This window comes from Glandiceps talaboti, chromosome 18 (genome assembly GCF_964340395.1).
Source record: "Glandiceps talaboti chromosome 18, keGlaTala1.1, whole genome shotgun sequence".
In the NCBI taxonomy this organism is placed as follows: Eukaryota; Metazoa; Hemichordata; class Enteropneusta; family Spengelidae; genus Glandiceps; species Glandiceps talaboti.
Window position 1 is genome coordinate 11,006,576 of NC_135566.1, and position 26,454 is coordinate 11,033,029.

At 34.6% G+C, this 26,454-nt stretch overlaps 1 protein-coding gene across 2 annotated transcripts; it reads left to right on the forward strand.

Moving 5' to 3' along the window:
- The first annotated feature begins 1,144 nt into the window (after positions 1-1,144).
- Positions 1,145-24,765, forward strand: LOC144448901 (protein unc-119 homolog B-like). Of its 2 annotated transcripts, none has more exons than XM_078139244.1 (5): positions 1,145-1,431; positions 17,237-17,350; positions 20,189-20,300; positions 21,263-21,435; positions 22,265-24,765. In XM_078139244.1, the coding sequence occupies exons 1-5, from the start codon at positions 1,260-1,262 to the stop codon at positions 22,384-22,386; spliced, it is 693 nt and encodes a 230-aa protein (XP_077995370.1). In that variant the 5' UTR covers positions 1,145-1,259; the 3' UTR covers positions 22,387-24,765. The 2 variants fall into 2 exon arrangements, with proteins under 2 accessions (XP_077995370.1, XP_077995371.1); XM_078139245.1 differs by having other exon boundaries at positions 20,192-20,300.
- The last annotated feature ends 1,689 nt before the right edge of the window (positions 24,766-26,454 follow it).

Genomic DNA, 26,454 nt, shown 5'->3' on the forward strand with positions numbered 1-26,454 from the left:
GAGTCTTGTCTTGGTATTGACTACAGTCGTTCACGAACAGAGCCTCTTTTTCATGACAAGTTATTCAAGTGGGGTGGAGGTGGGGGAGGGGGCTGAGAACATGCCAATTGTGTAGAGAAGCTGGGAAATGGCTTGTTACCAGGAATCCAATAAAAGAAGATGGAGAGGAGGAAAAGGAGAGGCATAGAAACATGGTTCATTTATTTTTTATTTTCGACCGACCAACCCATCGTTCTATGAAAAACTAATGAGAAACAAAATAAAAGGGTCACTCTAACAGACAGGATAACATTGGAAAATTGTAGCCAATGTTAGACAAATAAAATGTTATATTAGAAATGATACTAGTATAATAGACCCACCCATTCCAGACATTTTCCCTTATGTGTTTTCACTCATCTTAAACAAGATGACCGAAAAGTGCCATTAATTGGGTCGCATCCATGTTTGGGAGGACAGAACTCCCCTTCTCTCCCCCCCCACACACACATATACACACTAACATACTTTGGATAAACTTTACGTGTGATAAGAACAGTCCACTCATCGGGAAGATAACCATGAATGTGTGTGTGTGTGTGTGGGGGGGGGGGGACACATCATAAGTTTGCGTTGTCTTGAAAAAGGGTCACAAAAGGTCAAAAGTGACTGCAATTAATGTACCATATTTGAACACATAATAACTCCCAGAGGAATTACTACAGTTCACAAACCTCAAATGGAAAAGAAATCAGTGAATTAAAATAAAATAAAGTGGCAGTTTTTGAAGTGAGGATTGAATAACATATTTTGGTCCAAACTGAAGTCTTAAATTGTATTTTAGTATCGTGTGTGTTTTATTGTCTGTTGTGTCATTCTTTTATATTCTAAGTTTTATTTCACGTTTTGTTTTTTTATGAGCTCGTGTGAAAAATCAATTTCCAATGCTTTGTTAGCATATGGCAAATAAAATTATTATTATATTCCTTAACATTAATGGAATACAAAATTGTCATTTACTTAACAAGCCAAAACATGTCGTTTGTAAACTTTGTATTTGAAGTTGAAAAGATACAAAAAGATTTTCAACCAAGCTGGGGGTACTGACCCCTTGCTAATTTTCCCAGCATGCACTGCAAGGGTGCAGCGGCGTCCATATTGGTTTTTACAGCATACTAGAAACGAGAAACGCTGATCGGGAAATTTCCAGTCGTCACAACACCTCCATACTTCATCAGGGTTAATTTTGAGCGTACACGTTTACAGAGACATTGTTAAATATGAGTACTCAGTCACCAGAGAAGAAAAGTGGTTCAGAGAAAAAGAAAGGAGGGGGTTTTCTGAGTAGGAAAGCCAAGAAGAAACAAACAGAAACTGTCACTGAAGAGGAGCTGCTTGAAAAAGACAGTGTGACACCCGAAGACACTCTAAAATTAAACAGGTGCACAGAAAGTAAGAATGTTTATTTATATTATAGAATTTTATTGTCGTTTTAGATATTAATAAGTGAAGTTCAAATACAACATGAATGAAATGACAATTAATTCGGTCATGGACGCCTGATCGTTATTGGGTGACAACAGTTTGTCGCTGAGTGTTTCCTTTTGTTGTTGTATTACATACCAACATACAGAAACAGAATCATGCAAATAAATGGGTATAAGCACCCAGATAATCACGCACATAACTCAATTTTAATTGGACAATCTGAATAGCTTAAAGTTAAACATATAATGCGTCTGTTCGCATTTAATGTGGCCGGCGGATTTATAGAACATGACACAGGTGGCACACTGGTAAATGTTCAGTGCGAGTTGTAGGGAAGCTGTCAAAGGAAATTGATTATAACAGTTAACACATGATTTGACGCTTAGAATTTTTAAACGCAAAACTTTTCACAAACAATGAAAATGTACAGACGTTTGACATATTTGTCACTGAAAATAAACTATTTCAAATTGAGTCTACCAAAAAATATTTCAGTTCTGCCATTGTGAATTCTTTTAACATGTGTAGACCATTCTGGATGCCACACCAATGAATGGTTTTCTAATTAAGCTATTGTATGTAAGATGGAGCCCAAGAGGTGACCAATATTTAAATAATGACACCAGGGGTTCAACTGAAAAATGAACTTTCGGCTTTTAATAAAGTATCAACAGTTACCATGGTTAAATAAACATTAGTTTTCTTTTGTTTCCATGGCAGTGAATTTTTACAACTCTCACTGGATAGTTACTATTATTAGATTTCCATTTTTCAAAAGTGATAAAAATAAACCAAGGAGAGTATTTTTACATTTATAGTGTTAGCATCATATGTATATACATAGTATGAAGGTGAGAATGCCTACCATAAAAATATATTTTATTTTTGTACATCATGGTTCCTGTTAAGTTTTCAAGTAGACAAGAATAGTTTTCAAAGGGTGTCACACATCGTACATGTCATTGTTATTATGTGTCTGTGTTGGGGGGGGGGGGTGAATTATTTTGTTTTTTGTGGTTTGCAAGATTCTGACATAATGATTGTCATCAAATGTCTATGAAGTACATAAATAAGAAATAGGCACAAAATATGAATAACACAGGAAACACTTAAAAACCATAGTTGTATAAATAAATACCACAACAAAATTAAAATTAATACCTGTAATTTAGCAGTTCTCCCATTTCAAGACAATATATACTGCTTACATAGTGATTGTCCCCTTTATTTATTTTTATTTCGAGAAAAAAAAATGTCCGTACACCAAATACTTAAGTTGTCATATTTTCTCAGTGGGGTGATTGTAGGGTGTATACCAGCTTGTACAGGACGTCCTTGTAGTTGTAGTGGCAAATAGTGACATCTAAGTTTGCCATATTTGTGTGTCTTATAAACTTAGAGTATACATGCTATTATAGATAATCGATAATAAATATGCTGTCATGATGATGTCCTTCAATTTTGATTTATAGGCAAACAATCGGCAACAATCACACAATAAATGTACCGGATACATCTACATGTATCATATACTGTACATCTGTGTCTGTAAAATTCCAAACAAACTCTGGCCAGACTATATTGAGTCACAGTGTTTTATTTTGTATGCCCATAAAGTAATGATTTGAAATACTACAGCATACCAGATCTGTTAGACGTTCACAGCGATCTTTCACCTCAGTACTCATTTATTGCAGTAGAATTTTGACATTTGTAAAGTAAAGCCTTTTACTATATCTAGACATGATGCGAAGTAGTACAGATATTTCTATTTGTACGTCTGTATTATACCATAAATTTACTAAGAAGAATTTTGATTGTTGTAAAGTGAATCAGTATCTGTACCTAGACATGGAATCACACATTGCTAATACTATGTTGTATTTGCACTCCTAAACTAAACCATAAAATAATGAATTCATAAATTATCATTTGGCTTATAAACATCTCAGACAGAATGCTATTGTGTTTAGGGTCTCCCCAGGCCACTAGAGAGTTAGTAGTGGATTCAACCATGTCACATGTCTAGAACAAACAAACGAATTAGTTACATAACTAGACAAACTATGACATTCCAACAACTCAGTTACTCTGAACAATTTCCCATGAAAACTCTCACTGCATCTGCTGTGAAAATACTTTTGTATTTTGCATTATTTTCTACTGTGAGCAGAGTACTTAGTTTGATAGTACAGTATTTCTGTATGTTGATATTTCTTATAAAGGCTACAATTGTAAGTCACAAAAGACCAAAATTTACTAAGTTACACTTCAAAAGAAATACGTTCTCATTGTCTGAGACAGGGATAAATGACATACATATGTACAATGTAATGTTGTACCTGTGTATGTGTCTCTAGGGTGGATGGCATGATATTCTGTCTTAGAATGAAACATGTTGAAGAAGGAATCCTTTATGACATTCACAGAGTACTCTACATCTATTGAGAAAAGTTTACAATGTCAGTGATACAGCAGATATCAAATTAGGGATATTTGTAGACACACAATATCTGGGAATCTAATGGAGAGAGTTCTCTGTGGACTCACTGTACTGTAACAAAGTGGAACATAGTACAGAGTTACAATGTAATGAGTGTCAGTCAAATAAACACTAGGTTGCCATGCCTTTACTTGACACGTATCAACAGTTCCTTCTGAAGGGAATCGGGACTATTTCATGTTTTTGTAAGTAGGGATGAGTCAGCAGTTTTATCAAATCTTCCCATTCTAAGTAGTCATTTCAGATCTCAGATTACATTCTCATTAGTGTGTCAGGTAGTTATAATTTTGAATCCCACTCTAAAATATTCTACTGATCCTCGTCTATACTACATTGTATTTATTGTGGAATTTTGAGATATGCAATTCATTGTGGTAAAAAAAAAAGGTCTGGCAGAGCTGTAGAAAAAATTTCTCTAAACCGTATTGTTGCATGCATAAAACAACATTAATGTGAACACCTGGGATATAAATCATGGGCCTTTGAAATATGGAATGGGACATTTTCCAAACTCATCATGTCATATGATTATTGATGGTCTTAGCACAATACTTGTCGAGAATAAATGTCCATTCCTCACTTGATGGCCCTAAGTTACATGTAACTTATGTTATAAAACATATTGAGGAAGAGACAGTACAAAGACCCTGCCATCATCACCAAGAGTTAGAATAGTTGTCAGTGTTCTCTGTAAAGAGTTGTAAGTTTGTAAAAATCTCCGTGGGTTCCCTGGATTTTATGCCAGGGTTCCCTACTAGAATTCTATTATAAGATACAGAAATCCATGCATTTTTTCAAAATCATATTTACCTGTCTCTGTTACCAGGTCACCTTTGCAGAAGTGTTGCCAGTAAATTTGAGTGTCTGCACACTATTAGTAATAATAGGAATATACATTTTTATGCCTTTGTACATATTTATATAATTGATTGAAGTGTGTTGATGATCACCATGACAACAGGTGGCATGATGACAAAGTAGCATGTAATTAGGGATTTGAATTGGAAATAAGTAATTATCAGGTCTAAAAAAATAATGATTTATCATCATGCCATCTTGAAGATAGTGATACTTTGTTGTTGACAATGGATTGACAACTTAATTTGTAGTTTGACCTCGCTGCTTGTGACAAATTGATGGTTTAAATGTATTTTTAGTTCAGGTATAATGTGGTTATATATAAATACAGCAGATTAGCACTTCCATCAATCCCTGTCTTCCTACTGTATGTTTTCAATCCCCAAACAAGAATGTTTGAAGGGGTAATTAACTGTTATGGCCAATACTTCGTTCAACCAAGGAAAAGGTTATCTTAGAAGGGGACTGTGTCACCCTTAGGTCATGAGTATTTTCTGGTTGAATGAAGACAAATATTGGAGAAGAACATAATTGTACCAGCGCCAGTAAAATCAAAGAAAAATTGGGGAAAGTAATGGCAATTTTGAATGTTTTGACTCATATTTCAAACACAGCACAACCAGTGACATAGAAACGTTGTCATGACATACATATGTAGATGCACATTGTTGTGACGTAGAACAACAAGGCTAAAATTCCATTTTTTTTTCAACTTGGCTTGTGCATGGTATAATAGTACTTGCTTATTTTTCAGGGTAGATGTTCTGGAAAAAATGCTTTAGAAAATGTTTACATTTTACATTTATGTACACCTTTATTGGCCATACTCCTATATTGTACATATATACTAAACTACTAACTGGTTGTAAAGTAGATACTGAGTACTTAAACCTGTTCAAATAAAATATAATGGTTTTGAAAGTCGTACATATGCATGTTTCAAGAGTTTTTGAAATGTGGATGTTAGATCCTTGAAATAGAAATTTTGATGACCTTGAACCGAAGTATTGCCCTGAGTGAGTAATATGTCCCTTTGTCATCCCAGCCAGTTCACCTAGACAGAGCAGACAATAAAGCTCTCAGTTGTCACAAAACAATAGCTAAAGATCCTTGAAAAAAAACAGAGTTTTATTGCTTGTACATGTATATTGTTGAAGACTGTTTACAGAGTATGGATTTAAATGTATATACAGTGGTCTGGCCTGCTTAGACTTGCTCAAGTCTACAGGTTGTTGTTTTTTCATTCTTTTCTCGACTGAATGATTTGCAAAAAAATTTTTTAAATTTTTTAAAGTTGCGTCACTATCCATTCCAAAAACATCTTCGTCCAATGAATCTATGTCCCACTTTGATATTTCAATTTTCCATTGAAGGCATATGTATTGCAGAGACAGTAAAATGTTTTAAAGTTTGAATGAATTAAGTTTGTTGTCTTTATCAATGTCATGGTCCATGAAGTAGCAACATACATTTGTTGGATAGGTTGTTCATTTTCACATTAAAAATTTTGTGTTTGAGGGGAGGAAGTGGGTTAAAACTGAAACGAAGGAATTACTTTTCTTGTGTGTCAGCAGCAACCCCCAGATGTGTCATTAAATGTCAGATCACCAGAATAAGATTATAAAAAATAGGTCTTTTTGTTATCAGAATTATGCGGTTTGTTTTTTTCATTTCAGTCAGATAGCTAGGAATCTATGCCATCTACAGATCCATATCATACCTTGTAATAACTAGATTTAGAATTGTTAGGACACGTAGTGTGCAATAAGCTTGGATTCCAGACTGGAATCGTGTATGGTAAGGTGTCGGTACATATGATCTATCTATGCTATCTACAGAGCCCTATCATGCATTGTTTGTTATAACTAGATTAGAAGGATGATATACAAAAGCGTGGATTCCAAGCTGGTGTGATGTGGTTACAGTAGTATGGTGTAGGTATCTAGGTACAAGTATGTCAACCAGGAAATGAGTTTGAGAGATAAGAGTAGAGGCTGTAGACAACATCACTAGGAAGCACAGTATTCCTTGTTAAGGAAGGAAATTAATATTTGGTTACCAGGTAGATGGACAATATTGATCTGTGCTGTAGAAAAAGTTATATGCCACAACTGTTCACTCAGTTTCTAAGATGACATTCAATCATTGTGTGGGGTGGGGGGTGGTACTTGGGTACATGGGTGTAATGATAGTCTATGTCACAACAGTTTATGTCTATGTCACTGGTTCTGCTATGTTCAAAATATGAGTCTAAAACATCAAAAATTGCTATTACTTTTCTTTGACATTACTGGCACTGGTATAATTATGTTATTCTCCAGTATTTTTCTTCGTTCAGCCAGAAAACACTTATGACCTAAGGGTTGCCACTGCGCTGCTCGCCTAGCGACTTGTAGTGACAAAAGGCCCCTTAGGTCACTCATATTTCTCTTGGCTGAACGAAGAAAAATATTGGGGAATAACATCTAAGTATACCACTCTGCAATAAGAAAATGACATATACACATGGAGTGAATCTGTATATGTGTAGTGAAGTCTGACCATAATCTATAAATAACTTGTCAACAACTACATGTAAATTGTAATAACCACCAAATCACATTCTAAGGCAAACTGAATGTAGTCTTACACCTCTAGACTTCAACTGTCTTATTTATAAAAGTGAACTACAATTAATTCATATCAACTTCTGTGGATTATTTCCGAAATGTTGACACTATTGTTCATTTCACTTGGCATTGTTATTAATATTATATAATAATAGCATTACACATGTATACAATATCTAATTAGTGATTTGTAGCCACCTATTGTATTTACCAGACATTCTAGATTTCAAATTTTACTGATTTGTTCATACTATCATAGCATTAATTCCCATTGTAGTGAACCATAATTTCATATGTGAACTAGACAGTATATTTGAATATTAAGGACTTCAATGGAAATCTGATAAGTTAATACTTACAGATTTGAAATTTCAAAACAAGACATTTTATGATTTTAGCTACACAAACACGCACGCGCACACACACACACACTCTCTCTCTCTCTCTCTCTCTCTCTCTCTCTCTCTCTCTCTCTCTCTCTCTCTCAACTCTGCTGAGATGTTGTAATAAGGAATCAAAATGAAATTCTAGATGAGTCAGCAAACAGAAATTTGGAAATGAACAGCTCGTGTTATACCCATGTTGATAGAATATAATAACTCTCAGTGACATACATTGTAGAATAGCCCTGTACATCTAAATGAAGCTGGTATTCCCTGGAGATGTCTAGAATGGCTTTTGAAAGGAAAAAACACAAATTAATCTTGAAAACTATACTCTTTCCCTCTAGACATAGTGTATTGTAAAGGATAAACACACGCCTACGTGCACACATGTCTGTATTATATGCTATATGATTATGTTACATGATATATGCTATAATATTAGGAAATACAATTTGATACCTAGATACATGTAAGTTACATGTACATTGTTTTTACTGATGCAATGTGAATAATCAAGTGTAGATATTAGATAATTATTACTTGTCTACATAACATATTATTTCATATTTTGTTATATGATATGTAATCTGAGATATTTTCGCCACCTGAAAATTTTTGCGATTTTACTTTCTTCAGCAAGTTCACAAAAGACCAATTTGACTAATTACCAAACTGGTACATTGTGTTCATGTACAAGAAGGCTATTTATTTTTGTGTGTTTATTTGTGTTCCATCGTAATAAGGGAAAACAAGTCCCTAGTGAACATTTCCAGGTTACTAGTAATCAGTTATCCAATATAATCAAGTATTTTAACCGTACCAGATATGTTAGATAGTGTTGTACAGATTTCAGTTCTGAAGACTATTCAGAAATCTTATTTCCGTCTTCAGTTTGACATCAACGCTTGATGGAAAGGCATCCAGGTACTTTTGGTTTACAACAAATGATGGAATTGTTGTCTTATCGACAACTCGTCACCTTGTACCACAATAGTCGTCAATTTCAGATAAAGAAATATTGAGCTGCATATTTGCATTTGGTGCGTTGTCATGGAAAACACAAAAGATATATCTTTCGCTTTTCACTGTAGATACATATTGCCTCATGACCAAGCTTCTAAGACCATTTCATTTCAAATACATGTACATGTTTCTTCAATTTCACCATTAAATTCCAAATGTGGGGAATTAATTAATCCGAATGTGATTGTTTTAGTATAATAAAGACAACCCATGCTTTCATGTAGCTGCAATATGCATGTACATTAGAACTAATTGATTACCCACATGGCCGGGTTTTTTTTGAACACTTCATTTGATATGCATGCATGTTTCTTTCAATATTCATGTCTTCAACATTGGAAAATACTCTGACATGTTTGTGTTTAACATAGACAAGCATAGACATTGGGATCATCTATTTCTCTTGTGCAACATTATTATTCTAATATTGTCATTACTTGTAGAACATTTTTAAAGCACTCCAGAATTCTGCCAAGCTTGGCAACCTATAGGTGGTAAGGACTTTGTCAGTCTGATTAAAATCTGATGTAGTGAACATGGCACGATTTCTTTATTTACCTCTGTGTCCTAGTCTTTTTTGTTCGGTGAGTGAGTGCCTTGTTCCTACATCTGACACAATACCATAGGAGTTCGCTTTAAATCCCTCTCGCTGCGTGTATATGCTCATTAAACGACAACACATAATACACTGAAACATACAGGTACAGTACCTTAGAAGGCTCAGTTTAAAAATAGCTTAAGCACAGAGTGCAGACAACAATGTTATTGTTAATATTTGGTGGTTCTCGTTGTTTCAATTTCGATCGAGTGTAAGATGGATTCTGATTTCTAATTGGCTACACACAAGTATGGGATTTGAACGTGAACTATGGTATTGCATCAGATATAGGAACAAAGCACGCACTTGATGATTGGAACAACAAAAGAACCAACAACAATAAAAATAGGAAGGAGGTAAATAAAGAAATCAGGCCAAGTTCACTATACTCAAATTAGAACGGTGTTAGCACTATGCTTTCTCTACAGTGGAGAGAACACTTGTCTTCACTTTCACTGTAAAATTTCATGTGTGAGGAATGCAATTGATTTACCATATTGATATCGTGTACATTGTCAACATTTATGTATTTTGAAAACATTTACAAGAACTATGCATGGGAACGTTGATGTCGTGATGTCCAACATTTATGTATTTTGAAAACATTTACAAGAACTATGCATGGGAACGTTGATGTCCTGTTCTTCCCACTTGTATGATCATCATATAAAACCACTTTACGACATGATGCATTTTTATGTCGCTGTTAGAGATTACATATGTGTATATGCATGTGTTAAAGATCATCATGATATTGTATATTTTGATGTCATTGTTGCTTTTGATTTGATAGATACAAATATTTATTTAAATTTACAATCAAAATTGCAATACATGAGTTGAAGTTCTTTCAGTGGAAAACTAACCATTAACTGTAGCACGTCATAACACCAGACATTATAATATCCATGTACAGTTTATTTGAATGTATTATATGACCTAATTTTTCAGTTAAAGAGACTACCATTTAACATCATTAATGTCACAAATTTATACAAAATACACACACTGATGTATAAATACATGCAACGATAAATGGTTTTTAAACAGAATAGTCGATAATAAAATAAAGACGTCGCAGCCCACAACGTTATTTAGTCCTGTGGCTAACATATACCATAGTTGACTGTACTGTCTATGGCTAAAATGTACATGTACCATAGGTGACTGTACTGTCTATGGCTAAAATGTACATGTACCATAGTTGACTATACTGTCTATGGCTAAAATGTACATGTACCATAGGTGACTGTACTGTCTATGGCTAAAATGTACATATACCATAGTTGACTATACTGTCTATGGCTAAAATGTACATGTACCATAGGTGACTGTACTGTCTATGGCTAAAATGTACATATACCATAGTTGACTATACTGTCTATGGCTAAAATGTACATGTACATGCACCATAGGTGACTGTACTGTCTATGGCTATACATGTACCATGGGTGAATGTACTGTCTATGGCTAAAATGTACATGTACCATGGGTGACTATACTGTCTATGGCTAAAATGTACATGTACTGTAGGTAACTGTACTGTCTATGGCTATACATATAGGTGACTGTACTGTCTATGGCTATACATATAGGTGACTGTCCTGTGAATGACTGTACATTTACCATAGGTGACTGTACTGTCTATGGCTATACATGGTACATTGTACCATAGGTGACTGTACTGCGTATGGCTATACATGTATGATACATGTACAATGTAGGTGTCTGTACTGTGAATGGCTATACATGTACATGTACCATAGGTGACTGTATTGTCTATGGCTATACATGTACATGTACCATATGTGACTGTACTGTGAATGGCTATACATGTACATGTACCATAGGTGACTACTGTGAATGGCTATACATTTACCATAGGTGACTGTACTGTGAATGGCTATACATTTACATGTACCATAGGAGACTGTACTGTGAATGGCTATACATGTACAATGTCCCATAGGTGACTACTAAGTATATGGTCTATGGCTATACATGTACCATAGGTGAAAAACTGTTGTCTGGCTGAAACGTTGGTGCAGAATGAAAAAATGATCGTATCTACAAATGTACACATGTACTTTTTTCTCCAACTTCAGATGGATAAGAAACTATAAAGTTTCCTGTAACCTTATCCAATCCTATCCTATCCAATCCAATTCCTTTGCCTCGTAGCCACAGACAGTCACGTTATGTTACTAGACTGTATCTATCAGTTCTACACAGTAGTACACAGTGAATGCCGTATACGCAGTAAGCTATACTAATGAAGCATATTTCAAACATATCTGACAGTCACACAGATTACATGCCATTAAATCTATGGTAGGAAGAGATACTATGTAGTGTTGCTAAGCAACACAATGTATTCAGTGAAAATGCTTTCAGGATGATGTGGTATTTAGTTCATTTTTCATCAAATTAGAGTTTTCCTACAACCAAGCACTGAGCAGATTTATATACTGTACAAAATGCCAATAGCAATTCTATTGCATACAGACTACCATCTAGGCCACAACAATATTGTGAACAGAAATACCTGGTTAGTGGAAAGTGGAGAAAATGACATTTTGCATGAACAAGTTTTGTAATTTCCTTGCTGTATTGTTATACAACCGATGCATCAATAGATAAGATATACAAAATGTATAGAATGTCTTCCGACAATCATTAAATGCCTCTTAATACACACCCTCACCCCCTACCCCCTTCAAAGTCACGTCATGACATGCACATTATATATTCAAGGGAAATCTTTACTAGGAAACCAAACACTCTCATACTATAGTTCTAAAAAAACCTTTGTATTAAAATTTCACAACTATACATGTATCTCAGTAATAATATGTCATTCCACTGTTCATATAAGTTGGACTGATTTCAATAGCTGGTTAGGAAACTTACAGAAATCATTTCTAGTTCTACCAACCTTGCATCGATGAGCTAGAGGCATGCATTATCAAAATTTGGAAACACTGGCTTAAAAAAACAACAACAGAGGGGTGAGGCATTATGGGATGGAAACACAGTTAGAAGCTTCACATATCTTGAATCCATGCTCAAGCAACAGGCAATATGTTTCAAGCGATATGAAGATCTAAAATTTGTTTACTTCCCATGTAATAATGCCATGCCACAGTGTAAAAAGGTCTTTTAGAAATCACATTTGTCAAATTTTATAACTCTCTTTTAGAGAGGTTGTATGATACAGGATATGATAGGAATGTTTTACTCCAAAGTGTATTAAAGAAAGGTACATGTATCTTAAAGATAAAATGAGCGTTCTCTTTAATTTTAAGAAGATAAGATCATTGAATAGGACTCTCTCCAGGGAGTTTGTAGAGAAGTGGATCCGCCCTAGGATTTCATAAAAACAACAGAAAATAACAAAAAATATGTTCTTTCATTATGCAAAGTTTCTGTGACTTACTATGTTTTGGGAAGAATATGTTTGTTTCAGCTTAGGTCAGGGTAACTATGACAACTGCTTTTATTAGCTCCGCTGTCAGCGAAAGCTGAAAGCGTAGCTTTAGGTATAGGTGGGTATTGAGGTATAGAGAGTAGAGTGAATCATAGGTGTCCGTCAAACTTTTATATTTTCATTATTTTCTCCGGAAGTGACAGTCAGTATTCTTAGGTATTTGGTGTGCATGTTCCCTGGGGGGAGGCTATTCAGATTTGTTCATGCCAAGTTGATCTGTGCCATTTTCAATTTTTTATGATTTTTTTTCATAAAATGTCATTTTCATCAACTCCTTGAAAACCTCTTATTAGATTGCTTTGATATCTGGCGTGTTGATGCGCAGGGGGTAGCTTACTCAGATTTGTTAATTTCAAGTCAGCACATCCTCATTTTTATTTTTTATGTTTTTTTTTTGTAATTTGAAAAAAAAATGAATATGTTAATGAGCATAATGACCGACGCCATATTGGAAATCAGTCGACGAGACTTTAAGTAAACTGCCACTTTTCAAAAGACACTATTGACGTCAAACAAGCAATGTAATATGTGCTAAAGTCATAATTCTACGCATTGGGCGCCCAAATGACAAGCGTTTGTTCGAAACAGGGTTGTAAACTTCAAATCCAATTCTGCACCCTTCTACATAATCAGCCAGTCCGCAACATCCTCATTTGCATACTCTATCCTGATTCGACCAGAAGCTGGAGGTGACCTCATTTGACCGAGCGATTTTCCACAGCAAGTATCTTGAGTATCAACACAGGACGTTCTTGGTACTCACTAAAATCACACTTCAGACCCACTATAAAAGTGTGATGTTTTCAGATAACATGTAACTTGTGGTTAATTCTATATTGTCGTGCAATTTGGAATGACAGTGAACCAGAATTCAGACAACTTGCGTAAGGAAGGGCATGCCAGGCATGCGGTTGAAGTTATGGCCGACAGTTCACATGTAAAGTTAAATGACATGAACGTGTCTTGCCTTTCCAAAATGCAAATATTTGGCAAGTAAAAATAATTAAAATAATTACAACTTTAATTTGGCTTCAGACTTTGCATTATGTTTTGCGTATCTTTCCCCGTTTTACATGTAAATCCGAAAAGGTTCTCTCTCATCATGTCATCAGTGTCAGTGATCATACCGCGCGGGGTAGTCCTCGGGTGCACGAGTCTGTATTACTGACTTGACTCTAAACACCGGAGGGGAGGGACAATTGTCAGAATCGAGTCCCGAATTCCTCCGTATGCAAGCAGGACTACGCGCAGGGCTGCTTTGAGTACGAGCGAAGTGAGGCATGTTGAGGTATTTTGTTGAGAAATATAAATATTGCGAAATGTCAAGTACAAGGTTAAAATACAATGGAATGATGAAAAAAATGGCAGAGTCTGCTGACAGGCGCCGGTCACAAGAAACACTGTGAATTAAAATATCAGACGATGTGTGTATTAATCGCCGACAATCCACTCGTATGCACGAGGGACTAACCCGGAAGCAAGTCGTTGTCAGCCATACGTTACAGTGGTAACATCGTCCGAGAAATTGCTGCGTTCAGAGTGTCATTATTCACAGAATTGTTGTTTTCGAGTGAAAACCCGTCTTGAATTGTACAACTCTAACAAATGAAGACATGTCAAGTTATATTTTGAAAGTTGTATCGCTAGTTTGAGACGATTTTCTCACGTACTATAGTACTATCGAGGCTTACTTGGAAGTAGTAGGACCTTACTCCAGTTCATCGGGAAGTTTAGCCAGTCCGATAATTCTTTCTGGTTTAGTTTACAACACTTTTGATCACGCAGATTTTGTTGTTGTGATGAAAAGAAATACAAAAAAGATCATTTCAACCATTTCGTTGTGTTTTCTTTGTGAAAGGTAACCGAACATGAACGAGTGTTACCACTGTAACGTATGGCTGAGAATGACTCTCTTTCGGGTACTTGAGATTGTCGCCGTACGGAAACTAAGATGGCGATTAATACATTTCTTCCCTATATATATCTACCACAACTAGTACAAGTTGAATGTTGTTGACTTTGTAAATTTGTTAGAAAATTGAAATTCAAATTGCCTCAAAATTATTTTAGATCCCTAGTTTATTTCATTCATCATTAAAATTTTCCAGGGTTACAGCTGTAAGACACTGGAATTATTTATAGCCAACCTCAAAATCCTCTTTTTTTCTTTTTCTTGTGTGCATTTCCCAGTCATTTTTTTCTGAGATTTTGTGCAATTTTTCATAACAGTAGATTTTTGTTATAAAATGGTGACTATGGTATAAAAGTACAATACATTACCAACTTCTGTGTAAAATGTGTTTTATAGTGAGACATCATATGAAACGTTTCCACTAACCACTTTATTGCATCGCTAAAACAAAACTGCATAGTGAAGAGCTGAAGACCTGAACCACTTCTACATGTCACCAAAATAAAAAATTAAATTAAAAAAAAAAACAGCGGAGCTATTCTGACCGATAGGTCGCTTGTTGGATTTGTGATTTTTTTTTCACCAGATGATGTTTCTTCTAGGATCAGAGCTGTAAAATAAATGCAATGGACATAAACATAAGACAATCAAAAAGTACATTCTGGAAAAAGGGATTGAATGTATTTTGAGATTTTTTTTGAGGGGTGGGGGAGGGGGGTATTATTTACAAGCCCAGAGATTTGGCTCTCTGGTTTGACATTGACAATGATCATTCACCAGACCTCTGATGACCGCCAGTATGAGTATGATACAAAACATGTAGCCAAGTCTCTCAACTAAGGATTTTAAGAAAACGTATAAAACATGTTACATGAAAGTCCGGGACATACTATTACAATTGAATTAAAGATAAAGTCATGGAATCCTAGTACTCGGAGGAACTGCAGCTATCAAATATTTGGTTTTCAGAGTATGTGTGAATTTAATGAATGAGATGAAGTAGAGTGTTGCTGCTTTAATAGTAGGTAAAAGTGATTTAACCTGGAAGTTGAGAATCCTTGACATCTCAGGGAAAGACTTGACCTAGATGCTACTAATACACAAAAATAAAGAAATACATGTTAGAATTCACCTAAAAAACTGTGTGACTTTTTATTAGGCATTCATGGAAATCTGAGATGAAGTACTATTCTTGTGTGGTTTTTCACAATATCATCAAAATGTGATCTAAAATGTATTAGTGTTGTGACATTGAAATCGAAATCGATCATATTAAGATTTAGACAAGGTCTCCAGAGTAATTAAATTCTCCTAACAGCCCCCTTATTGTAGCATAGATTGATTTACATTGTAACTGCCTAGTGGCAGTGACTTTCTGTACAGGAAACCAGTCTGTGTATTCCCCTAACCGTGTTATTGTGTACAATTGTCTAAAAAGGAGATTTAGTTGCCCGCCAACATCACTTTATGTCAAGGAGGGGTAGGCTGTGTTTTCATTCAAGGACATGTACATGTATCACTCAGTCACTTCTTGTACATGTATGTGTAATGTGATTTACATCTGATGTTTGGGTTGGCTTACTTGTTTGATATGACCTATGTTGGGGCAGAAATCTAGACAAAAATGTATACATAAACTATAATGACAGCCAAATTTTGTTGTTGTTGGTCAAAATGAGAAAAGCTGGCATTTCTTGTGGGTCACATCATGTAAAACAAATAATTGTAGTAAAAAGGTACATAAGATATAATCAACTGCCAACCTATGTATGGCAACAAAATACAATTGAGATATAATATACATCAGTTGCTTGGTTTGTTTGCTTTTAATTTTAATATGGTAGTTATTTTTCTGTTTCTCATGACAAAATAAAAATGTAAATTTTTCTATAACCGCAAATAGCATCATCGTCATCGTCATGTACAACCTTGGCTGTTCCATTATTATGATGCTCTTCTCTGTATCAATGAGGTAGTGTTATATAACATTTAGATGTTATTCTGCAAGATTTTTTTCCGTTCAGCCAAGGAAAATACGAGTGACCTAAGGGGCCTTTGTCATAATGTCACTACTCGTCTAGCGACTCATAGTGACAAAACCCTTAGGTCACAAGTATTTTCTGGCTGAATGAAGAAAACTATTGCAGAATAACATAATCATACATGTACAACTGCCAGTAATATCAAAGAAAAATCGGGGGAAAGTACTAGCAATTTTGAACATTTTGACTCCTATTATAAACATAGCAAAACCAATGACATAGACATGCGTTTTCATAACATAGACGTGTGTTGTCGTGACAACCAGGGTATAGATGATATTTGTTTGGCTTATGGTGTACAACTTGGCATTATATGATATTCATGTTCAGTTGTATTTCTTGTTTTTTCAGATTATCTGTGTGAACCAGACGCGAATGTCTTTAACATAGATTTTACAAGGTTCAAAATCCGTGACATGGACTCAGGCACTGTGTTGTTTGAAATAGCCAAACCACCCCCATCAGGTAAGTGGATTCCACAATCACACATTTACGTGCATATCAGCAGTAAACAAGTACAAAAGCGGTTTGAATCTTTGACTGGTTTTGAACCTCAGCAGGCGTTTTTCAAGAAGGCCAAGCATTTATATATTCTCACTGTGACGTACTGTATGATGAGCATGTGGTTTAAATTTGTTATCGTGTATTTCTATAAATTAGGCATTACAGTAATAACTTAGAATAATTAAGATGTTATTCCCCAATATTTTTCTTCGTTTAGCAAAGGAAAATCCGAGTGACCTAAGGGGGCTTTGTGATTACGAGTCGCCACATGATTAGTGACAGTTCTGGCCCTTAGGTCAAGAGCATTTTCAGCCTGAATGAAGACAAATATTGGAGAATAACTTAATTATACCAGCGCCAGTAATATCAAAGAAAACTTGACGAAAGTAATAGCAATTTTGAACGTTTTGTCTCATATTTGGAACACAGCAGAACCAGTGATGTAGACAAACATAGACACACATTGTCATGACATAGACATGCACTGTTTTGACGTAGAAGGACCAGAGTATATATTCCATATTTTATGTTTAACTTGGGTCATGCATGGGGTATAATGAGTATAAATGAAATACTAACTTTCAGTGAAATATCACTTCACAACTCTTTCCATATATACTCTATGATACACCATATCTGAATGTCGATTATTTGAACTTTGAATTATCTTATTTTTGTGATTTTCTCTATAGTTACTTTACTTACTTATTAAATACATAATTCATAACAAGCACATCTTTATCAAATACATAATTCATTAGAGCAATGATTATCCTCCATTTATTTGAAATATAAACTCGTATGTCATACTTGCCCAAATGATACAATACTTAGAATCAATAAAACTATAGTCCGTACTACTTCTTTAGATATCGTATTTCACGTTGGTAGAAGCTGTAAACGTTTTTTCATTTTGGGTATCAATTATTCAAACAATTGAAGTCTCAGTTACTTTGAAACCCCTGAACAGTTTCTGATAATCAACAATTCATTGTTGTTAAACAAACAAACAAACAAAGATATTTTAAGGAAGCCCATATCAGACGCTAGATTTACTCAATTCACCAGGCTTTTGTAAATCAATATTTGAATAACAATTTTTTTTAACAACTGTGTTCGAAAGAGTAGTCAACATCTACACAGAAATTAATGTTGATTATCTTGTGGAATAATTGTCAATTATTGAAATGTCATTGTATTGAATCAATCTATATATTCACTATGCAAATTTAAAAAAATTGTGTTTCTAATACCCTGACTGACCCTAGTATAAATTGCCAACCCATAACATATAAAACAAAAAGTTTAAAAAAAATATTTGTCTTCTTGACCTTCATGTACGTGTGTTTTCTTTTCCCAGCCATATCTGTACATATTTCATTAAACTATCGCAAAAAGGGTATTCTAACTGACATTTTGTTTGTTTTTTGGGTTGAAGCAACATTTTTCAAAAATAAAAACATTTAAAAAAGTAGAGTTAAAATAAAATAAAATCCCGACCTACCTACCCTATTTTCTAAAGTCATGTTATCGGAAACACACAATTCTTTTTTTTTTCCTGCCTTAGATGACTTCACTGAACAGTAATGATACACCATATACATGTACATATACATCTAAGATACTCAGGGTAAATTACATCAAAATCTTGTCTCAGATGAATTCTTAGTAATGGAGGTATTACTGAAATTAGCTAAATTAATTATTTGATGAGATCTTAAAACATATGTTGCGTACATTTCAGAGTTTAATACCCTCACGTCGATCTTTTTTTCCTGTGTTTGTCCAGCCCAAGCAAATGACATCTAAGTCTAAGTCTACATATGTTAGGATAAACATGAAAAAAGTGTATCAGCTGTGAAGTATTCTGATTAGTATAAACACATTATATATCATAATAGTTATAGAAATATAGAAATGGTTTAGGTAATCCTTTTTCAAGGCAAACTGGATTGAAGAGATGAAGGCCTTGAACTTATTCATCTATAGCACAATCTGAGGACAATTAGTAATTATCAATGTTAATTTGTTAAGTATAATGATAAGTACATGTACTGTAAACCTGGAAATTTTCGCTGAAGACTTATTTTCAATTATTTCGCTGGACAACAAAAAAAACCCACAAAAATAGATCATAACTAAATTGCCTTCTTGTACATGAACACAATTTATAAGACAGGTAATTTGTCAAAATTAGTCTTTGAGAACTAGCTGGAGACTGTAAAATTGCAAAAAATTTCTAGTAGCAAAAATATTTACCAGTAGGTTTACAGTAAATGCTAGATATAATATGCAAATTTAATAACTAAGATTCATTCTCAAAGGAGATAATCGTTCATTGTAAAATCCTGCAGTGGTTTGAGTCAAGTCACATTTTTCAGCTACAAGTTTCTATTGATTTTCCATTAGTCTAACAGACTACTACCTTATAAAATTTGTTACTCTAGATATGATATTTAGTGGTCTATGTGCCTTGGACTACTGCTAATTTGGTAGTCTAGATACAATGTTTAGTAATCTACATGTATGTGCCACGGACTACTGCTAATTTGGTAGTGAAGTTACGATATTTAGTGGTCTATGTGCCTTGGACTACTGCAAATTTGGTCGTCTAGATGTGATATTAAGTTAGTAGTCTATGTGCCTTGAACTTCTGCCAATTTCAATCCCTACTAATGTACATGACCAGATACTAAGTAGATAAAATGTTGACCCATGAAAACTGTGCATACATCCTAGGTGTAGACCAAGTGATATGTGATATTGCTGTCGTTACATAGGTAATTTGATTTGTTACAGAAGAAGACGATGATCCAGAACCTGATCCTGATGAAGTTGACCCAAATGCTGGCAGATTTGTACGATATCAATTCACGCCTCAATTCTTGAAACTAAAGAACGTTGGTGCAACGTAAGTATTGAAAAAACCCACACAAATATGAACAGTGATAGAATACTTCATTTATCACAAATGATAGCTCATTAAAAAAAATAGTTAACTGGATGTCGATTGTTCCAAGAAATTGCTATTAAAAGTTGATATTGAAGGAAAATTCCCTTCAGGTTGTCAAACTGTAATATGATTCCGGACGTAAACATCCATTTGCACTAGAATGAAAGGATTATCGTTAGTGCATATAAGTGGCGATCATAACACCAAAGTTGTGGTCTGAGATGACCACTAGAACACCAGGGTACTGCATAGTCTTGCTGCTAGACATTCAGGCTTTCTTCCAAATACGATAAGCGAATGAAGTTCGCAATGAGGGCTTGCCTGAACGTCTACAATGTAGGTAATGTCATTTTCAGACTTGACATTCCAGTGAGATAACGTATGGCCGTGTGTTAAGCCATGTATGCATATACATGTATATATGTTAATATATTCAATAACCCATGACCTCTATAATGCGTACATACTAATGTCCAGTATCACGTGATGATAACTAACTACTATGTCTTATCGGTTTATGGTAATTGTGAGTTTGATGAGTGTGTCGATGTTGTCATTCACACATTTCAGTTAAGGCATTGGTGGTTATTTTTACAAGCCCCTCCGTAAGCTGAGTATGAATGAAAAAAATAGCTATTGTCCTCTGTTTGTGCTTGCCGTCAATGCAGTTCTCTGATTGGCAGTTATTTATCCCTGAACTGTGGCGATGACATTTGTTAGACCTCAGATGTTCCATCCTCAATAGCGACCTTCAGTCGTGTGTTGTATTGTATTGGAAGAACACCCAAGGTCTAGCAGCTGGACAAGGTACTGCACAGTGATGAACATATTGAATATCCCACATTTAATTTGAATTAATAAAGCATGTACATATAGTATGATCATTATTAATATGTCACTCATACACCTTGTATCCACAGGGTTGAATTTACAGTAGGGGAGCAGTCAGTCAGCAATTTCCGAATGATTGAAAGACATTACTTCAGGGAAAGGCTGCTAAAGAGTTTTGACTTCAACTTTGGTTTCTGCATTCCAAACAGTAAGAATACCTGCGAACATATATATGAATTCCCCGAACTAACACCAGATGAAGGTAAGTTCTTCAAAAATACTGTTATAAGATTGTCAAAATTACTGAGATAAATCTTCAAATAGAGTTACTTCCTAAGGATGAAATAGTAAAACGTGTGTGTTGTAAAGTTCGGGATTAGGACCGTGTTTGTATTTGATGTATGCAAGAAAGAAAGTTGTACATTGATAGCATACTTACCAGCACTTTAGTGTATTTGCCAAGGTTTGCGAACTGTGGTCAGTGAATGGGGAAAACTCAAAGTGTCTTACTAAGTAAGACTAAGATAGTTCAACAAAGATTTTGGAATGATTGTTACTTATACTGACGGCAGATCCAAATAAGATGTATCCAGTATTTTATTTCACATGATACATGTTAACCCCTTGGCAATAATTGTTACGCAACTTCTGCTTGTAGCCTTGTGTAGGTGAATTTGTTTATTTCAATGAATTGTTACTCCACAGTTACATAAAGGCAGTCGTAATAAAAACAATGCCACCAAAAAAAATAACAATAACCCCCTACCACCAAACAAAACAAGAACAAGCACTACAAAAACAGACTCAGAGTTCCAACTCATGATTTTTTGGTAAACTTATATTTTTTGGAAAACAATTGATGATAAAATGTAACCTACAAATAAAATTGGGGAAATTAATGCTAAATATATGATTACATTGTTTTTTGTTTTCAACAAATTTCACACGACAACAAATATGGAAACATATACGAAAACTTTCAATTAGAACCTCTAGTCTTGTTCACTTGCTGCCACAAGAGGGCGTAGTATCAGATCGGGGTCTGAATGTTCTTACATTGATTGACATCTTTCTTGTTTGTTGTATTACAGTTCAAGACATGATTGACAATCCATTCGACACGCGGTCCGACAGTTTTTACTTTGTGGACAACAAATTGATAATGCATAACAAGGCTGATTATGCATACAATGGAGGACAGGGAGCCATGTGATCGCCACGCTGCTCTGTTTCCATGGAAACTATCATTTGAAATGACATAGTTACAATTTGTACTTATTTTCTGTGTCAAAAGGGTTATCAAAAATAATTGGTAGGAACTTAAAACAAAAACGAAGATGAAGTTGAATTTGAAATAACCACAGGTGTATATTTTCTAGCCAAAGACAAAATTTTCAGTTATTGGAAGCATTGTTCCTTCAATCCCCATAGAGTGTCCTTTCTAAAATAGAAATAAATTGAAACCAAATATACACGTTTTTATATTTTTTCCTTTTTTTTTCGTTGATTTTTAAACTGTCTAACTAATGCCTTGTAAATGGATATAGTTACAGCTGACTGGTTTGAAGGTTTTTGAAAAGGGCATATATATCATTGGTTTAGATTGATGAGGGATTCTCTCCTAATTACTTCTATTCTTGCAACTGCTTTGGTTACCAGAAAGCATGTGACCACTTGCCCTACAAGCTCATTGGTTACCAGAAGGCATGTGACCCCCTTGCCCTCCAAGCTCATTGTTTACCTGAAAGCATGTGACCTCTTGCCCTCCAAGCTCATTGGTTACTAGAAGTCATGTGGTTTGGCACCCTAACCTGCTAGAAAATAGTACGTCTGACAGCCCAGAGAAACCCAAAAAACCTTCATACCAGTCATAAAAAGTCCATAATTGTCAGTGCATGAATAAAGTAAAATAGAACCGTTTTATTAGGTTTGTACCGTCCACCCTAAAGTTTCAACAGTAAAATGATTATAAATATCTGGAAATTTCAAATCTATTCCAAGCTGTATACTGTAAAAATTTAGCTCTGTATTCAATGTGAACTTATTTGCTCTGTTGTGAAATTTTTCTTGAGAAATGACAAACTAGGTTCTATTTTTTGAAATTCATTTGCATTATTACACAGTGTAAGTTTGAGTAATTTTTAGACCAGATGAACTTTTTTGAACTGGTTAATTAGTTCATCAGAATTAGTTAAAACGTCAGGGTAATTGCCATTATTACAACATGAATCCTAGCCTTAAAATTGTGTGCACTTGTTCTGTAGTTTACATTTATTATTATGAAAGCATTTTTCTTCTGTATATGTTTTTGTATACGTTTGCGAGAGTGAAATTGCACTTTGTGTAAAATGGTGCAATAGACCATTCCAAAAATCAGCGCCCTCTCATTACTGCTGCATGGATATCCATAGATAGATGAAAAGAAACTTGCTTTCTCACAACTTAAAATACCAGAAAAAAAAGAAAACTTCCTGCTGCATGGCATATTTTGTGATGTTACAAAAACTAAAATCCAATTTTTTTTAATATTATACATGTATATGAATATTTGTTCTCAGAAGGACAGATATAACTCACTAGCAGTTTGTACCACTAGAGGGCGCTGGTTATTATAATGGTCAATTGTTAATATGACATGTACATTTCATCATCTCTGATTTTTTTGATCAGAGATGAAAACAAAAGTATTATATATGTAAGACTGTGTATGCTGATGTTATTTAGAAGTGGCGTTGTCACTTGTGAGTTTCTGTTGACAGCTGGTCAAAAACACTATCTGAAACTAGCCAGTGTTATCAGGGGTTCTCTCCCAGCCCAGTATAGCATAGATAGTTCCACCCTTTGCTGACATAAAAGTGTTAAAGTTTACAAAACAATATGCTAATGATATGCAGATTGTCTACCTATTTGGAAGGGGGAACCACATGCATTACTATCAACACCAAGGACAAAATATTTTGTGAGCTCAGAAATTGCAAAATTAGACTAATTCTCTGTGATTTTACCTTCAATATTGAGATCAATACTAAGACTGCTAACGTGATATACATTAGGGAAAGTACAAGAATTGGTACGCTAACATTTAATCAAATTGTTTACCATTTACTTTCAACTGTTTTAATACAGAAATCTAAAATTGCAGTGTTCAAACCTGGCATACATGGGATCAAACTGCACACACGCAGTGTGTTGTTTCACCAGCTGTGAACAGTAACCTTTAGTACAGTCCTGTGTCACAGGATATCAAGAGTATGATGTATTTGTAGCATTTTGTCAAGTCATAATAGTAATGATGATAAAAATAGACAATAATAACATGATCAGAATTATTTACCAAAAGAAACTCAAAAAAGATACCCCAATGCTGTATGTAGTTGTCACCAAGCGACATCAACTCCTGTGCACCTACCTGTTTTAAGTACAGATTTACAGAACAAACTAATACCTTGCAAAGTACAGCTTTACAATGCTGTATGAAACAAATGTTACTTTCTTTTGAGTTAATTTGATTGTACAATGGACTACACAGGAGCCAAGTATGTATGCAGAATTCTACACATCTCCATTTGTAATGTATATATATGTATATGTATATGTATATGTGTATACGTATATGTGTATATGTATATATGTATATGTATATGTATGTTACATGTAAAGTCGGTTTAGTAAAAATTTGCCTTTGAACTGACTTGGTTACAACTGACATTTTTCTGTGTTTTACATGTACACCATTATTTGTATAAGATTGAACTTCAGATGTGAACTATCTCAATGAACACAGCTAGTAGTGAGATGTTTAGCCACAGAAAGTGCAGTTAATGGATATATTATAAAAAAACAAGCCTGCTCCTGACTGTAAAACCACAATTCTCATTGTTGTAAAAGTTAAAACCAGCTTGGTATTTTAACATGGTATTTGAGGAGAATAGAAAACATTCTAAGTTAACACTCTAGTTTGTTGTTATCCATATTAAGTTCATTGCTTCCAGTTGTTGGCTATCTTGAGATGGAACTGTGATAAAAAAGTACCCGCCCTCTCATTCAGAGGATCTGTTGTTTCTCAAGAAACCACTTCAGAATAGATGCTGTTTGTAGACATTCAGTCACACCCTGAACATCTAGTAATGAGAGTTTATTGCTTACCTTCCATCTTATTTAAAATTACTCTTGAAAATTGCATTCCATGACTGTTTACAACCCTCTTTTAAATTATGTTATTTTGCCAAATATCAGACATGAATGATATCTTTTGAATGTTCTTCCATGTAAAATCCATAAAATATATCCTAAGATGAATATGAATGACTGACAGTCAAAGCTATCTAATAGCACACTAAATATGGTTTGACTTAGTCCATAACTTTGATGACATACTCTAAAATAGTGAACCCAACTTTTGTATTGTTGTTACACCTAGATAGCAACAGTAGGTAGATATGTGGTCAAGTGAGGAGCAGGCTTCAATATGGTCAACCAAATCTGAGTAGAAACCAGCGAAGAGATGTTTGCACTTTTGTCTTTGTTTAACTGCATTTCTATCCTTGAATTTGTCTTTTATATGAGGTTTAGTTTTTCGGTCACAAGTTGATAACAGTTGTGTTGTTTATTTGTTTTACAAGTGCAGCTAAGACCTGTAGGTGATTATGATTTGATGGAGACTGGGGCTTATTCTTTTATTAGCCCCCCAAAATGGGCGAAGCCTGAATGGGGGCTATAGGAATAACCCATGTCCATCCGTATGTCCGTCCGTCTGTCGACAGCCATATCTCTGACATCGTCATACATTGATCTTTTTTTTTCAATACCTGTCATATATGTTACATTCTATCAAGTACATATGCACGTCACTTCATTTGATGATTGTGCATGTTAGAACCAAAGAACAGCCATTTTTGCATAGCATGTGTTCAAATAGGGATTCTGAAACAGTTTCAAATCCCAATGTGAATCTGAAGCTAGTTAACAGTCAATAGCCTGCAATCCACTTTTAATGCTCAAATTAATAGGTATAAATCATACTTTTATGAAGTATTTTTGTTGATTTGATCAAGGTTTTAGGTATGACTAAATTGTTGTGAAATGTTCGATCTTTGAATATGGTATGGAATACCCCTTTTGTATAGTTAATTGAAATCAATGGGAGACCTAAATAGAGCCTTTACAGGTCTTGAACAGTAATGAAATTTTTACGGTAGTTGCACCAACGTATATACTGTGTATGATCCAAATTTCAAGCCTGGCTTGCTTATATATAAATCTTTCAATATTTTATTAATGA